Source organism: Vulpes vulpes, chromosome 4 (genome assembly GCF_048418805.1).
Source record: "Vulpes vulpes isolate BD-2025 chromosome 4, VulVul3, whole genome shotgun sequence".
NCBI lineage: Eukaryota > Metazoa > Chordata > Mammalia > Carnivora > Canidae > Vulpes > Vulpes vulpes.
In genome coordinates, this window is record NC_132783.1 from 66,016,756 (window position 1) to 66,034,925 (window position 18,170).

Sequence of the window (18,170 nt, forward strand, 5' to 3'; positions counted from 1 at the left end):
CTGCCTCTGCCTCTGTCTCTGTGCCTGTGTGTGTGTGTGTGTGTGTCTCATGAATAAATAAATAAAATCTTTAAAAATAAAAAAAAAATTCTCTTAAAGAGGCTGTATGATCCATGGTGTTATCGATGATTCAACAGATATTTAGCTAGTCCCTTGTGCATGTTAGGACTTCTATGAGTGTTGGGACCCAGAAATCAGCAAATTCAGACATGGATCCCATTTCCTTCACTACATATTTTCTTCACTTTACGTTCTCCACTGCATTGAATTAATCAAATGTGAATCAATTAACTATATACACATAAAAACCAAAAGTCAGATTCCAACTGTGACACATGCTTCAGAGCAGAGGCTCATGGTGCTGAGAGCCTGTGATGGGGGATTTGGCCCAGTGAAGTGGTCAGTGGAGGCTTCTCTGAAGTAGCCATGAAGATGAGGTCTGAAGAATAATGTGTTAAGAAGCCAGAGAGGCATGAAAGAACAACCAGGGCCTAGAGATCGGTGTCTACAAAGGCCCAGGTTGGGCAAGACATGAGAGTCTCTCCATTGAAAGAAGTTCTATGCTGAGCATAAGGGAGGAGGAAGAAGTTTTTGGGAAGTAAGGGTGGGACTGAAATAGGAAGCAGATCCTGCATGCTTCTTGTATGTCCATATAGCCCAGATTTGCTCCTAGCTTATACCTGTGACTGTCCCAGCTTAGACCTGGGAATGCTAAATTATAGGGAATCCCATTATAGGTGGTATGAAGAAGCCTCATCTCTATCTCAAGAGCATTGAAAAACCACTAAGGGCTTGAAGTAATGGGGTTGAGAGGTCTTAGGGAGTACATCCAGCTTCTCAATTTGAAAAGCTCATTCTGGCTGTGGTGTGGGGCGTGAATCAGGCAGCTGGTCCCGGTGAAGATACACAGGTGAGTCATATAACTAGTGTGGCTGTCCACTTGAGAAATAATGCAGCTTGGAATAATGTAGGGGTAATGCCAATGGAGAAGGATGCAAAAGAGTATTTGAAGAAAGCAAAGTTCAGAGGCTGGCGTGTGAAGGAGGGGGAACAGAGATCCCTGCTTATGGCTACCCTGGGGGGTGGTACCATTTGCTGACATGGGCAACGGAAGGGGGAACCCAACGTGGGCATGTTGAAAATGAGGAGCATTTGAGACATAAAAGAACAGATGTTAAATAAACAAGTCAGTATATAGGTCTAGTGTTGAGACAAGAGATCTCTGCTGGAACTATGAATTTGTAAGTCATCTGCAGTAAGACAGTAATTTAATCCACTTATATAGATGAGACTGCCTGGAAAGAAAATAAAGGGAAAAAATAGGAGGGTCTCACAAAGTCAACAAAAATGAGCAAAGTATCTAAAAAGCCTGATTTACCCTTAATCAAAATGATAACTTGCTGTTTCCTAGGTCTGAGTGTATAGGAGAAAGTACTCTCTGAGTGTATTTCCTGTTCTGTCTTTAGGGAATGATGACAACAATCTTAATTCCATCTTCTACGAGCACCTGACCAGGGCTCTGCAGGAGTCCCTGTGTGGAGACTTAGTCCTTGGTCGATGGGGTAACTACAGCTCTGGCGATTGCTTTATTTTGGCCTCAGACTACCTCAATGCTTTTGTTCACCTGATTGAAATTGGAAATGGTCTTGTCACTTTTCAGCTTCGAGGACTGGAATTTCGAGGTAAGAATTTCTTCATTGTGGAAGGTGTTGGATGCCAGTTACCTCATTTAATTATCGTGCAAAGCTTTAATAAGTTGCTGTGAAAGAGCAATAATTGAATGCCTGTCCTATAGACCGAGAATTAGGGAGCTGGTTACAACTGCCTTTACTTATGTATTCTGATACAGGCACATCCCAGTTGTCTGAGAGGGTAGTGAAGGGAAATGCATCATCAAGTGTATACCTTTGGAGTGGCAAAGTCAGGGCTCTGGTTTTAGTCCTTCTGGGAAAAACTCGGAAGTGACAGGAGGTTGTAGAACATGCATGGGATCCATGTGGAGGCCAGACCTGGAACAGAACCTGCTTCTGTGGGTTTCGGGTGTTGAAGTCTGTAGTGGGCAATCATTCAGGGTCTGAGTTTTCTCTTCCACTGTAGAATGAGAGGAGGAAGAATAGTGGCCTCAAAAAGTGTAACTTAAATGAGATCATGTATATGCGGGCACTCTGTGGATGCTTATTGCTTTGCATTTACTGAGTTGACCTGAATCTTGAAAGCATGACCCCGGTTTTTCCATTAATCTGATGCTGGAGCCTAGTCGTGGAGCCTGCAAGGATTAGCATAACAGATGTGCTCCAGGTCCCTTCTCCTATGTTCTTCGTTTATTCAGTACATGTTTTTCTAATACCTCCTCTGTGTCTGGCCAACTTCTAATGCTGGAGGTGCCATGAGCACATGACCTGAAAGACTCTTAGCCTCGTGATGTTGACCTTCAGTGGGAGATGCGGAGAACGAACAGATGAACAAATGACCAAACTAATCACAATGGTGGAGAGCGCTATGAAGGATGTAAATAAGGCTTCTGTGGCCATAATCCCTGCAGAGGCAAGGCCGAAGCACTGCTACATCAGACAGGGTGGCCAGGAAAGGCGGGCAGGAAGAAGGATGTTGCAGATTGGGCACTCTGTGGCTGTGGGGGAGCGCTGATGTGACCAGAGCTAACCAGCATGCTGGCAGTGCCATGCACAGGAGGAGGTGGGAGCCTTGGCAGGTGGGGGCTCCTAGCCAGGGTGAGGGGCTGCAGTTATTCTGTGCATAACAGGGAGCTGTGTATGGGTTCCGGAAATGGGACAGCTGACCTAATTCATGCTTTCAGAGATTGTTCGTGTAGCTGTGTGGAGACTCTCCACAGGGGGGCAAAAGCAGAAACAGAAAGGCAATATAGGAGTGTCTCAGAGTCACCCAAACAGGAAAGGAAGGTGGAGACAGAGAAGCACAGGGAGACTTGTAGGTGGAAAGGGCCGGGCCCAGTGTTGGGGGGTGCAGAAAAGAGGAGGCTCAGCATGCTCCCCACTTTCCAGGTTGAGTGCCTGGGTGGACAGGGGTACATTTACTGAGACTAAGAAGCCTGGATGAAGAATAGGACTTTCGGGTTTGGGATGTAATCAAGGGCTCCATTTTGGATATTTAGTTTTTAAATGCCCTTGATTCATCTAAGTGAACCAATCAAGTTACCATCTAAGTGAACTGAACATAAGAGACTTATATTCATTCAGAAGACACTTATCAAGCTATGTGCTGTGAATGCAAAAGTGCAGGCCCCCACTTAAAGAAGCTTGGAACCTTCCTGACAAGAGACACATACTGAACAATGAGAGTCATGGCAGTGCCATGCATGGGGTGCCATGGGGTCCAGAAGAGGCACTGGGATCAGACTGGGGTGTGGGTCAGCTCAGCAGAGGAGAGGCTACAGTTGGAGGGGAGAGGCAGGCACATGATGATAAAGAGGAACAGAGTAGCCAGAATGTGGTTTGGAGAAAGGGGTCCCAGACAACGCTGGAAAGATGAGTAAGAGCCAGGTCCTCGCCATCCAGAACTTCACAGGGTTAACAATATACCTTTTAGCCGAGAACAAATCACCATTATTTTATATCTTTAGCACAATTACCTAACTCTTTAACCCAGTTTTTTGGTTCCAAGCATTAGTTTTGTGAATATCCATTACTTTTATTAGCATTCTTATATAAGTTTGTACAGTAGATTTTTGGGGGGAGGGGAATAGTGGGTTCTGTGGTTTAAGCATGGATTCTGTGCATTCTTACAAATTTTAAGAATCTAATTCAAGGAACTTACTTTGGGGATAGGCACCATGTCACTCCCATCACGTTCTATTGGCCAAAGCCATCCCCAAGGACAGCTCCAACTTGTGTGGTAGAAAATGGCCCTGTCGCACTGCATGAGTCACTGGGAGCCAATCTCATAACAACACACTAGACTCTGGAAGCTGCCACAGGTGAAATCTGGAAGGAGCTTCAGAACCAACATGTGTGTGCTCGAGCATGAGATAGAGGCAGTTGTGTTATGTGAGACTGCCCAGGAGGGTCTCCTGAGGTGGTTTTTCTTCCTCCTGCCAACCACGGTAGAAATGTAACCTGCCTGTAAGAATAGCCTAAGCCTAATAATGAAGTCTTGGGAACAAAATGCCAGTTAACCTGTCCCGATACCACTCCTCCCATAAAATACATTTTCTTTGACCTAGTTCTACTGTAGTCTAGAACAGCCCTATTAAGAGAACATGACAAAACCGTAAGTTATGTTTTAGTTGCCGGAGGAATTCAGTTGACCTAAAGTGACTCTTTCTTTTTATATCTTTTTGTAATATATATTACAGTGTTCCCAGGGAAGATTTTGTTTTCTTTCTCCTCCTTGAATATTTTTCTAAGATATCCCCTCAGTATTTCACTTTTCTCTCCAATTCCCTATTTTCCCAAATAGCAGGCTTTATTTTGGTTTAATTTTACCTACTTCAGTATGACCTGGGGCAGTTAGAATCCAGGTGTGCTGGTTCTCATTTCTGAAGGACACTGAAGCCGTCAGTGGAAAAGTGAGCTGCTCATGGCACAGATTGACTCTCAGGAAATGAATAATGCACTCTGGATAGCCTCCCGTGGCCAAGGAGCAAGAGAATCACCTGTTTATTTCTCACTGCAAAGGATGCAGTTGTATCAATAGGAGTTTTTAGTTGCAAGCAACAGAAATCAACTCTAGCTAACTTAACCAGAAGGGTTTATTGGAAGATATTGCACAGGGAACAGACTTTCTGAGAAGGCTGGAAAAGCAGGCTTGGTGGCTATAAGTCAAGTCAATGTCTAAAATCACACCACAGCACTGATGCCATGAAGCAGTCACATCTTGGTGGAGGGACCCAGGCACTGCCCTTACTTTATCGACACCATGATCCTGGATCCTGGATGCTGCTGCTGCCCCTGCTACCCTCTGATTCTGGATGAAGAGCCCCTACCACCATCTCCCTTACAGAATATGTCCCATGCACCTGCTTCTTTGTGACACTAGCTCAGCAAAGTCTGGGGTGCATCTCATGGATGAAGCTGAGATGCATATGCTCTAGATGCAAGGGAGGCTGGGAAAGAGAGTGTTTAAGATCTCAGTTCCCGGGGGGGAGGGGATGACCACTCCCTCTTGCCAAGACTCATCATCAGCTGAAGTCATGCTAGCTGCTGTCATAGTTAAGTCCCACATCTCCGTGGCTGACACAACAGATGCTTATTTTGGACTCACATAGAATCTGATCAGTGAGAGGAGGTGATAGAGTAGAGGATGGTTCCCTTTCACACCATCAAGGGTCCTGGATAATAGAACCTCTGCCCTAGCACATTGCTTTTGAGGTCACTCTGAGCTTAAACATCAAGCTGGTAGGGAGTGGAAGATTGCCCAAAAGGTTGTTTGGGGATAGACCTAAGCCTGGAATGCATTATTTGCTCTTATATTCTATTGTTTAGAAGTAACATAACTATAAGAGAAGCTGGGAAATGTCTAGCTGAGTACTCAGGAGAAAAAGTAAAAGTAAGAAGTTAGTGAACAGTTAGCCAGTCTGGCATATACTAGGTAATTTTCCAAACATACAATAGAGGTTTAGATCCTGAATAGCCCCCCAAAATAATTAGGGCCCATGGCACATCATTTTTCTGTTAGCTGATACCATAGAGAATGATTGAAACAAATTCAAGTCAAGAATACAAATAAGGAAGGCACATTTTTCTATCCTACTTCTTTTGGCTCATGCATGCTAGAATAGAAATAAATTCTTGTTAAATGTAAAGAAACAGGACTCTGGTGCCTTTGCTGCTCTTGGGTTTATGGGTATTATTTGCATCTACCTAACCAGGGAGACTTTTGGAAAATCATTCAAGACCTGACAGACTAGTCATTGACTTTACATCTAAGTCAGGGTAACAGATAATGCACTTTAGAAGGCCAGCAGTGTGAGGGGCATCAGATTCAAGGTCTCTCAAAAGAAATGGAATCTATTGTATTTTAGGTCCCTTTTAACCATCATGACACAGGAAAATGGAAAAGGGAGAGTTGATTATCTGTTCAATCCATTTTTGTTCTCCTTTAGTCATCCAGATGACCCGGGCTGATTGGTTCACCTATTTCTGTCAGAAGGAGAGACAAAAGAATGAGGAACCTCAGTGTTGGAAACAGGAGAAGCCAGGCAACTTGAGAATATTGTCTGAAGAGAGGAAGGACCAAGAGTAGGAGCCAAAAGTAAAAGGCACTGGAGGGAGGCTCTATGAGATGCGTGTGAACTCCAAGCTAGGGAGAGGGCACTGGCCTGTGAAGATGACACCTACCCTTAGAACAGCCACAATCCCATCTCTTCATCCTACTTAATGAATAACAAATGAGAAAGCAAGGCACCAGGAGAGGAATACTTTCTGCAGGCTCACGGCTAGTGAGCTGGAACTAGGCAAACCCACATGACTCTGGCTCTTAACCAGAACTTCTCTTTCTACCTGACCATTTTCCCTTCTTCTTCCCTTTCAGGCCTTCTGGATGTGTGTTTGGATTTGGACTGTGGTGCTCATTTAGTTTACAAAATGCTAAGTAACTGGGGCAAAATGCCTTCAGTCACTTGCACATCCTTTCAGAAGCTCCACATATTTTTCTAGTTGCCAAAGAAACAGCAACCAAAAGATATTTAAGATATTTAACAGAGCATCACAAGTGTCTTGGCCTTTCAGATTCTTGATTCCATCATTGGAGCCTTGGTGTGATTTCCACATTCCTAGTGTCTTTCTAGTTCTGACAGTCTATTAGGTCAGGCAATATAAACTACTTCCACCATATAATGCACTTGGGGGAAAGTCAAACCCCTCCTCTCTGCTGGAGCCCAAGTACAGTTCTCTCCTGGGGAGTAGGTGCTGTTGGTGGACCTCCCAGTCTTGAGACCATGGCTGGTGTCAAGAGGGAAGCTGAGCATCTGTGGACTTCTTGCTAATATAGCACCACACAGGGAAGGTCGGCCCTCCTGAGCACTAGCACACCAGCTGCTGAAAGGACTGGGCATCAGAAGCACTATCACAGCAGTAAAGCAGAGTGGCGGGATTTCAGGCAAAGGAAATAGGAGAGCTTGCTGTGCTGGCAAGTGATAGAATCCCAAGAGCTGAGAGGATGGAATCCATAGTAGCTTATCTACAGTAGCAGGAGAGGAGAGCGAGCGTATGGCCCAGATGCAGGTAAGAGATGGGTGTGAGGGGGAAGAATGGATGGAGTGGGGGTGGGGAATATATTTGGCCAGTATGAAGAGCCCACTTGAGGTTAGGGATTGTGATTTTAAAGGAAGGTGTGTTAATGTTGCTCATGGTTTCCCTAAGCCACATTCAGCTTCATGGATGCAGGTATAGAACAATAGAGCTGGCCTTAATCAAGATAGAGAATGAGTCAATTGAATGCCATAAAGTAAAACAAGGACAAGAGAACTGACAGTGTGTGCAAGGGTGTGATGATGACTGCAATGCCTGGCCACAGAATGCAAGCTGAGAGAGAGGAGGAGTGAGGGAATGAGAATAGGAGGATTGGACCTGGTGAAGGACTTTCTGGATCTGAGAAAAGTGTCAGGATTGTTGAAGTTGCAGTGTTAGAGGGAATGAGCTGGAAAGATAGGAGGTGATTGCTGGAGAGCAGGGGGTTTGAACATTCATAAGGGGAGACAATGTTGGGTAATCAAAGCCTAGGGTCATGGCCGTGGAAATGAGCAGTTGAAGTTGAGTGGAGATGAGATCATTAGAGGAATGGGAGTCTGGGACCAAGATGCTGGAAGGATCATCTCCGTGGATCCTTAAATCTCAAGACGGATAGCTAGAGGTATGCTGGGGAGTGACAGTGACCCTGAGCCGGAATCTTCATGGACTTGGAGTGACCCTGGAAGGGCCCTGGAAGGAAGCAACGAGGGAGAATGATGTTGCATAGACAGAGAGAATGGCCTCACAGCATCATTGGGAAGCAAGAGGAGGTCTTCCATCCTCCCAGACCTTGGGGTTGGAGGACTGTGGGAAAATGACAAGCCCCATTTGGGGGAGCTGCAGAGGAGACGGGGAGAGCCAGCTCTCCAATAAGATACCAAGGAGAAGAGGAGAACATGCAGAGAAGTTGAGGAATAGACCATGAGTTCCCGAGGGCAAAGCAAAAGGATCTCAAGGATTTGTAACCTGGGTGGAGGCTGGGTGGTAGTTGCGATCAGGTCAGAAAATGTGATTATACAGCACTATGGAAATTAGGCTACAGGGGGTCCTGAGCTCCCCATGGCAAATGATATGAACTGCCATAAAGCAGTGTTCTCTCAAGGGTGATGAAGCGGATCCTATCATCTAAGGCTGAGTCACATGCAAATGGAAATTTTGGGGCTGCTGAGATGAAATTTAGTTATGCATGCAGCTTTCATTAGCCTCATTAATACAGGACTGCTACATTTTTGTCACAGCAAGATCAGTTTTCCAGAAGTCTTCTTAGGGGAGGCCTTAGCAAATACTAAAGTGTCATTTGATAAAGTAGAATTTTGGAAAGCGGTAACAGAAATGCATGATGTTATGTGGACATTTACCTTTTCTGTTAGTTGCCTAACTACAATTTTCTGTCAATTAATCTTTTCTTAGTACTTTTTTATGATGAATGATACTGCATTTATATATATTTTATGTTTTGTATATACATTTCCATGGGATCAAATACTTTCAGTGTTTGCTCATACAGTAGTTAAACAACAAAACAACCAATATAGATTACTTTGTCCTCTTATTTAGAACAAAGTCTGGGTGTTTGTTTTTAGGTCCTTGTATGTATAGGTCATGAATCTTTGGGATCAGAATGTTACCGTGATGTCAGACATGTGGCCACATGTGGTGGGTGGTCAATAATAAAATTGATAATAAAATAATAAGTAATAATTTAAAAACCAAAGCTTATTTTCAGTATTCTTGCAAAGTTTATATATGCAATTCTTTATTCACGCATGCTGCGAAATATTGATTAAGCCAAGTTCTTTTAGACTGTGAGGCTCTCAAAGGTGGAGACTCTTTGTCTTATTCATGTCCCTCCTACCATGTGTCGATGGGCTCATGTGGGAAGTCCAGTGAACATTGGTTGAGGGAGAAAATAGAAACCACCTAAGGTTTCCTGAACATCAGTTCTTTGCCAGGTACCATTCTAAGCACTTTAATTTTAGTCCTCATAATATTCTAGAATACTTTGTATTATAACTCTATAAAGTGAGCAGGTATTATTATCCCTATTTGAGACATAAAAAAGTTGAGGAAATGAGATTCAGTAAGTTGCTCCAGGCCCCGGTGGTGGAGGAGGGGTAGTAAGCACCTGGATGTGGATGTCCCTGAAGTCCATGACCTTTGCAGTAGAACAAAGGAGGGAATAGAGAGGATGGAGGGAGGGAGCGGGAAGGAAGGAAGGAAGGAAGGAAGGAAGGAAGGAAGGAAGGAAGGAAGGAATAAGTAACCATTATTTTAAAATCTCACTGGTTGTTGAAACTTAAAAGTTTTACATGAAAGTGCTTATAAAAATTAAGATGGTGTCACCACTGTTAGCAGCTCAGTTTCTTGAATGATCAACTGCCTTAACAACTGTGAAATCTGGAAGGCTCTTGCAGAATGAGTATGGGAAGCTAAGGCAGGGTGTAGCCACACATTACCAGTGGATCTGGAAAATCCTATCAAAGAAAGGATTTATGTGCCTGTTTGCATGAATTGGTCTCAGCGATCTCATAGTCTGGCTAACACTCCATAATCACTGGCCTGTGGGGACATTTTTAAAATAATTGTGTCACTAATCTTATCTAAAGTTCATCCAACCCAAACCTTTCTCCTAACTGGCGAATCTATGGAGAGCCATAGCTACCCCACTAATCTTGAAACTAGAATTCTTTCTTCTCTATGGCAACATTCAGGTCATTAGCGTGTCTTTAGTTCCTCCTTGGCTTGAGTAATCAGTTCAATCCCTTGGGTCCAACCTTTACCCATAAAATAATAGGTTCTCCATTTAGAATTCCTTAACACATATTCTTCTTCATTTCAAATTATGTGACTTGTTAGTGAGAGAGACAAAGCCATGCTTGTCTAGATATAGCCAGTCTGTGAGAAAAAAAGGAGGCTTTCCTGTTGAACATTAACAGAGTCTGCATATTTTAACAACACTCAAAAATAAGTTTGTTGGAGAAAAGTAAAATAAGACAACTTGGAATTAAATATGAATGAGAAAGTATCTGACTCTTCTGTGTAAGGCGGAGTGCATTGGTTTTCTCATCTGTGAGTGGGGCAGGAGCAGAAGAAAAACCATATTATTCACAGAGATAATTATTATATATTTCAGTGTTTCTTATACCTGCGTTTCAAACCCACCCAATATAAGGTACAGTGTACACGAAGTGACTTGGTTCATTTCATTTTCTCCTACGGGCTGGTGGAAAAAAGTAAATTCAGAGGGCTTTTGCCTATGATTTGTATAGCTTTATTAGGCAGTGTATGATAAAGGGGAAAATACTGATTTTAAATTCAAAAGACCAGACTGTTCTACCAGAGAAGTTGCTTTTGAGACTCAGTGTCCTCATTTATAAAAGGAGAAATTACACCTGCACAAGCAGGTTAATGTGTGCAAAAAATGAGATGCTATCTGATACATCACTTTTCAAGTTGATAAAAATTACATAAATAGGTGATGTTTTGAAATAAAAATTCTCCGAGAAGAAACAATGCTCTTTAACTGAAAGGTATTTCACCATGTTTAAAATCCAGCTTGCCAAACAGGACATAAGAGAATTTTATTCATATGGATATGTCTTAATACAAATTGAGTCTCCTTGAAATATAAAATGGTTATATGCTATGCTGTGCCCACAAAATCAAACAGGTATAAATTATTCTAACATATTTTTCCCCTACTGCACACTGGGCCAATACACTTCTAGATTCTCCTCATGCTCTTGTCCAATGCTGATGAAGGCTTGGAATTTGGGACTAGGGGAGAAATTATCCGGTAAAATAATAAAGAAATAAACTATTCAGTGTCTCAATAGACCAGTCCTACTCCTGGATTTCCTTCTCCGTAACCTTGGTCGTGTCACATATTCTTGGCAATCATTTTCTCCATCTTTCAATTTGGATTAATTTCGAGGGGCAATTATCAAATGGATGTTTAGCCATCAGGAAATGGGATGGGTCATAGGACAGCTTTATGTATAAACATATTCTTGCTATAATAATTATTTCTTCCCAGAAAATAAATCTGGTGAAGTCTAGCACCTATAGCAGTCTCTTGCCAGGGCAAGTAGCTGGGGATAGGTGACCTGCATATGCCTGTAAGCTCCTGTTCCAGGATTATGTCCCAGAGTAGTACGGGGTAGAGGAGGGGCAGAGAAAAGCATCTCTGTGACTATGAAACTGTAGAAGAGGTTTTGCAATGGGGGAGTGTGGGGAAAATCACACTGTGACTTCCCTGAAAATGACAATAATTCAAAAACCTTTAAAGTCTTCTCCGATATTATTTCTTTTGGTCACATAATGGCCCCTTGCTATAACCAGTTGGCAAGAGGCAATGCTAGTTTAGATTTCCTTAATGTTATGGATGTTCTTCTCGTTAGCATGTCTATCATTATATGTGTGGCACGAGATGAGAAGTGCACTGGGATGGTGGAGGGGTGTTTCCCCAACGAGAGCTGGCTGGGGCCGAACCCTGTCTCACACCTCTTGTGTTTCCAACATGTAATGTGCGTGTGTGAGGTCCAAGCGTTCGTGCAAGTGATCTGCTTTGAGTGTAGCTTTGGCCATATCTGGTGGCCTTCTCCTTTTGTGGCCCTGGACAACTTAGGAACAAGCTTAACTGTGACCTCAAAAGGGAATATGATTTATAAAATCCACACACATCCCAAAATGTGTGTCTTTAAGTCTGCCCTGTATCTTGAAAAGCAATGGCTAAAATCCGATCTGTGCCTAACTGTAGTCCACTCCGTGGCCAGGGACTGCTTCTCTTCTGCCGTTCCCTGCTGGCCTCATTGCTCAGCACATGGAAAACACCAGCCTAGTGTCTGGCATGCTGGGGTGATGAAGGAAGTGATCATTCAGAAACTCAGCCCAAATAAATGTCCAGTGAAGTTATTTTAAACTGTTATTACTGGGGACGCCTGGGTGGCTCAGTGGTTGAGCATCTGCTTTTGGCTCAGGTCATCACCCCGGGGTCCTGGGATGGAGTCACCCATCAAGCTCCCTGCATGCAGCCTGCTTCTCCCTCTGCATGTGTCTCTGCCTCTCTGTCTCACATGAATAAATAAATAAACTCTTTAAAAAATAAAGATAAAAAATAAACTTATTACTGGAGAACACTAAACGTAGTAATAGTGATACGAGGGATTTTCCATGGAATCCAGATAGTCTTTGGGACCCCTGAGCAGTGTTTCTCAAAGTACTCATGTCAGATGAGGAGGAACATGGGAGGGCCAAGAGGCCCAATCTTTACAGTATGTCATGCATTTAGACTTCATCTTGCATGTTCTCACTGGAAGGTTGTAAAGCAAGCTGACATTTTCTTTCAGGGAAGCTTTCTGCTGCAGGGGACCATTTATAATGTGTCTCTCTGAAGTCCCCATTATCACTTTTCACCTGCAGTGGGACTGTGGGGGCTGATGTCCCCCTCACCGGTCTCTTTGTTCCCCCAAAGCTGCCGGGGAATACTTCCTAACTGCAACTTTACCTGTTTTTCCTTGAGATTCAAAAATCCCCACTATGTGCCTGTTTACTACAAAATTAAGTTTCAATGAGAGACTCCTAACTCTGAGAAATGAACAAAGGACAGTGGAAAGGGAGGTGGGTGGGGAGTGGGGGTGACTGGGTGATGGGCACTGAGGGGGGCACTTGATGGGATGAGCACTGGGTGTTATGCTATATGTTGGCAAATTGAACTCAAGTAAAAAAAAAATTAAAAAAAATTAAGTTCAAATGCCTCCATCAGGAGTCAGGTCTCCACTCCAGTGGGGCTGCCCAGAGCCCCCTTTCTTCTGGCCCCAGGGCTTCTCAGCCCAGATGGTACTCCCCATGCGGTTGTGATGCAGCAGGGGACACTTTGGGTTAAGTTTTGGTTACCGGACCTTCTGTCAGGCAGCCGTTCTCTCTGGCACTACCAAAGACAATTGGTAGAATGTCAGCTCTACCTCCAGCCTGGCTGACCAGGAAAGCGGGACGCCTGCACTCACCAGCCACACAGAATATCTGCCTTCCTGGGCTTGTCAGGGAGAACATATTAAAATCCACTGCCCCTCGGTGCACAATAATTGTCAGCATTAGGTGGAGAGTAAATAATCCATAGCGAGGATTTCCTCAAAAGGATGAAGTTCTCCTGCCCTCAAGAGTCTTTAAAATCTGTCCTTGAGAGATACAAGACCCACATACTCAAGACTGAATTGTTTGGGCCACCCCTAGACATGCTTTTACTTTATGGCACTTTGGCTAGATAGAGCAGCTTGCTGAAGCTTGTGTTCATATTATCTGGGCAATGCTGTTAAGGATGATGTTCACCATATTGTACAATATTCCTTTTATTAGGGTCCTGGGAGCATTATCCTTCTGGTGTCTTTGCCAGAAATAGCTGTGATCCTTGCAGGCAATTATTTTGCTGTTATCTTAAGGAAAACAAGAAACTACTTAAGTTTTCTTTATGCATTGGCTTCTGGAAAGCCCCAGTGCCATCTGTGGCCCACCTTTAGTAAATATATAGGATATCACAGAATGCAGTTAGGGTCTCTTGACATTATTATGGCTTCATCATATTTTTTCCTTGTCCCCATTTTTATACTTAAATTTTGTTATTTGCCATTGTGCCATGTATGCCTTTTTAAATTGACTTCATTCCTTTCGGGATTAAGTGTGAATAAATAAGCCAGGCCTGGCCTGTCACTGGTAGATCCAGCAAAGAGCATTTAACGGGGAGCAGTGCTTGCTCGTTGGGGAACTAGCAAAGGGAGGAATAAAGGGTCAGTTTTTAGGAGGGCAGCCAGGTGCAGCAGCAGTGGCTGCCATATGCCACACTCGGGAAATTGATACATATCCTATGTGGCACGACATCTGGGATCGAATAGATATATTTTCAGTTCAAAAAAATTAATTTCCTTTAATTAGGCTCTCTCATCTATCAGAACTAAGACCCTAAGACACTCTCAAAATAATTTAAGAATTACTTATTGAATGCCTTCCTGTGTCCCACTGACTTAGACCATGAGAACACCCCAACATAAAAGATGCCAAGAGTTAGTTTCAATGGAAACACCAGACAGAAGCAGCCAGCCAACTTGTCATTCACTGACACCAATGGTGCAAGAGGTCACAGTGTGCAGGCGGTTGACCTTCAATGTTCCCTTGGGAGGGAATGTGCTCTAAACCTCCTGAGCCTCTCTGAGAAGCCTATGGCCTTGATTTGCATTTGAGCAGCAAATTAGTGCATGTATAGAAATGACTGGGTTTTCATTTTCATATTCTTTTACAATATGATCCTGACTCTGCATCTTTTGTTCCATAGAGGAGGTGCTGAGACCTACTTAAAGTGTTTGTTAAAAACCCTCGACAGTTATGATGTCTCTGTCAAGTGGCAGTCCTTCATTACACACTGTGTCCTCAACTGGCCTTTCATCAATGTAGAAACATACCTATGCTCCTGATAGTGTTTGGTTTTACTTATCTCATTCACGTGATGGAAATCTAAACTCTGCATTGTATCGTGTGCGACAGTGTGCGCATATGCGCGTGCACACACACAGACACACACACACACACACAGACACACACAGACACACAGACACACAGACACACACACACACACACACACACACCCCTTCCAGTTTGTTTGATGTAAGGGGGTGGGGGAACCAAACCTGACATTCAGCCCAACATGATAAATACCAGACCTGGACGGAGAAGTATGGAGAGAGAATTTGTAAAGAAATGCAGATTTTTGAGACATTCCATTTAACTAGGTTTGCTAATCTATTTGAGGTGAAAATTCATCCTTTCTGCTTCTTCCTTGAGTAGTCTAAAAACTGTCTCACGTCTTCATTGAAAGAGAATTTCGTGCTGAATTATAAAAACCAGTGTTGTCAGTGTGCCATTTGGAGGGATGAGACATCTCCCCAACCTGCGGGGTCTAGTGCCTGCAGTACTAGGGTCCCAGTGGGTGGATTGGTTAGGACACTGTGGTCATTACTCACTCTGGAAGCCCCAGAGTGTGCCACCGGAATTACTCACTGCTTAGAGCTCATGTTGTATTTCTATACATCTGTACCAGTTTTATTTTGCAGAATGAGCTAAGAGACCCTTGAAATGTTTAAAAGAGTGCTTTCAGCTAAAACCCAGAGCAGTAAAGTCTTGGGTTTCGAAAGACAAATGGAATAGCAAGATCTGGGATCAGCCTTTCACTGTTATACTTTATGTTACACAACCCGCTTGCTTTCCCCTTTCTGATCAACTCCAATTTCATTGACTGCTATCCTAACAGTTCTGTATGTACATTATTATTTGAAGATTGTGATTTTCCATTTCCATTGTATAAAACAAATGACCATCTCATGTGTGTTGCAGAGTAGTTTAGTACCAACCTTGACTTTCTTTATCTGCCACATACATAACATAATCTGCTGTGCATTTTCTCAATAGGGTATCTGTTGCCTGTGCATGCAGTGATCTGGATTAAAATCTTTCTTTCATTTATTCATTCAGTCATCCCATCAGCTAGTTTTTAGCACCTACTGAGTACCAGACACTGTGAATAATGATATGAGGTCTTGGAAAAAATGAAAGGTATGGAAATGGATGTAGGAACAATTTTCATGTTTGAATTAAGTCTCAAAAGACATATCAAAGGATATAGAGACTTACCCTTTTGGCCATGACTGAGTTACAAGTACTGGACTATCTATCCTTCCTGCCAGAAACAGTTTTAATACTGGGAAAAATATAAATCAACTGTTTTCAGATATCGAATAGACAGTGCATGGTTGAGAGAAAGGAGACACACAAACTAAGCTCCATAATAATTACTCTTGCTCTCTTTCTGCAGGCGCTTTCTTGTATGTAGTGGAGGGGAGGGGCAACACTCCAACAGAGTGCTGAGCTAGGGAGGCAGAATCAGAGTTCTGGACTGCTAATATAGCTGGATTTTGTGGGTCAGAGTATCAGATAGGAGTGAATTTCACAGAGAAGATACTGCAAAAATCTGTCCAAGGATCATCTTGTGGTTAGATGAATATTAACCTATTGAATGTTAGAAGCAAGTCCTGACAGAGACTAGCACCTGGGGAGGTGTGAGCTAAGTAGAGAATATGGAGGGCTCTACAGTGGCAAGCCGTAGAAATTCCAGTCATCCAGTGGAGACACCTTGTTGAATGTCCCAGGAATTCAGCCAAGACCCCAGAAAGACCAAGCTTTAGGACTGGAGATAGTACCACCCTAGAGATCTACTCTAGACGGTCTGAAACAAAGATTAAAAACAAGTTTCAAAAGGACCAAGCTGACAAGCTGAGGTGCAAATAAACTGCTTAACAGAACATAACTCTTTCTAAAAAAAAAAAGACCAAAAAAATCCAGACTATCAACACTATATAGCATCAACCATATCCAGTGTATAATAAAAGTTTCTAGATATTAAAAGAAGCAGAAAAAAAGGGATCCCATAACCAGGAAGAGAAAACAATAAATAGAAACACACCCCAAGATGTTGGAAATAACAGAAAAGAAGTTTCAAACATATGAATATATTTAGGAATTCAGAGGAAAGATTACCATGATGAATGAACGACAGAGACTATCAATAGGAAAAAAAAACCTCTAAAAATGAATAAAATACAACATCTGAAGTGAAAAATTTAGAGGGTAGAAGAAAAGATCAGTGAACTTGAAGATAAGGCAATATAAACTATTCAAACTAATGCAAATAATAAAAGTTTAAAGAAAATAAACAGAAACTCAGTGATCTGTGGGACAGTATCAAGCATTCTAATATATGTGTAAAAAATATAATAAAGCCATAAAGATTTGTAAACTCCTCAGAAGTGCTGCCTACACTAACTGTCCCTGCTACTTTCTCTCCCATGGTCTTGAATTCACTCCAAGCTGGCATTCCCTTCCCCACCCATCATGACACTGAAACCTCTCTAGCAAAGATTATCCTTCACTTCCATATTGTCAAATCTAACAGTTAGTTCCTCATATAATTTGACCTATAAGCATCATTTAACATAGCTGATGTTCCCTCTTCCGTGAAACTCTTACTTTCTTTTAAACTTGCCTTTTGCTACTTTCTGGTTTTCTTCGGACCTCATGGGCCACCTCTATTCCTATTCAATCATTTTGTTGGTAGCACCTCACATCTCCAGCCTCTGAATGCAATGCTCAGAGCTCAGATCTCAGACCTGTCCTCTCTCCCCAGATTACTTTAAATAACCCTGATATCCTGATAATTTTCTCAGATGTTGTGAATCTCTGCCAGAACCTTTCCCCTGAACTCCAGATTTCTTAATCCAACTGTCTGCTTGACATCTCCATCTTGATTAATCAGGAACAGCTAAAACCTCACATATGCAAAAGAAAATTCCTGATCTTCCCATCTGCCCAATCTTGCCCTTTTCTCTGAATGGTAATTTCACTTTTCGCCTTGCTCAGATCAGCATATTTTGCACCATTCTTCATGCATCTTTTCAACATCTCATACCCAAATTGGTTTGCAAATCCTATCAGACCACCTTTAGAGAGATCCAGAATCTAATCACTTCTCTGTACCTCCCCCAATGGCCTTTGTCCAAATCACTGCTGTCTCATCTGTGTTAACTAATAGCCTCATAACCAATGTCCTGGCTCCCACCCCTGCCTCCTCTACAGTCCATTCTCTGGACAGCAGCCAGCATGATCTCCTCCAAAATAAATCAGAACACACTTCTCCTGAGCTAAAAACATCCAAGGGTTCCCCAACCCATCCCAAGTAGGATCTTTCCCTTTTCCTACTTCTGGTTCATACATACAATCAATGACACGACTGAAGTATTTGTGAAATATGCTACTATATATTCACAAACTGTGTGGCTGGTTTTTTGAAACCAGATGCAGGATATTCTGTCTATTCCTATTAAATTTCAGTATATCCAATCCACCATCCTGTCTGCTGAGATAATT

At 42.7% G+C, this 18,170-nt stretch overlaps 1 protein-coding gene across 4 annotated transcripts in view; it reads left to right on the forward strand.

Annotated features, from left to right (window-relative positions):
- The window catches only part of PCNX2 (pecanex 2), a 290,657-nt gene that overhangs the window by 237,856 nt on the left and 34,631 nt on the right, over nt 1-18,170 (forward strand). For all 4 annotated transcript variants that reach the window (XM_072755955.1, XM_072755958.1, XM_072755956.1 and 1 more), the window contains one exon: nt 1,467-1,682. In XM_072755955.1, coding sequence (XP_072612056.1) covers nt 1,467-1,682 — 216 coding nt within the window. The remainder of the gene's footprint in view (nt 1-1,466; nt 1,683-18,170) is intronic.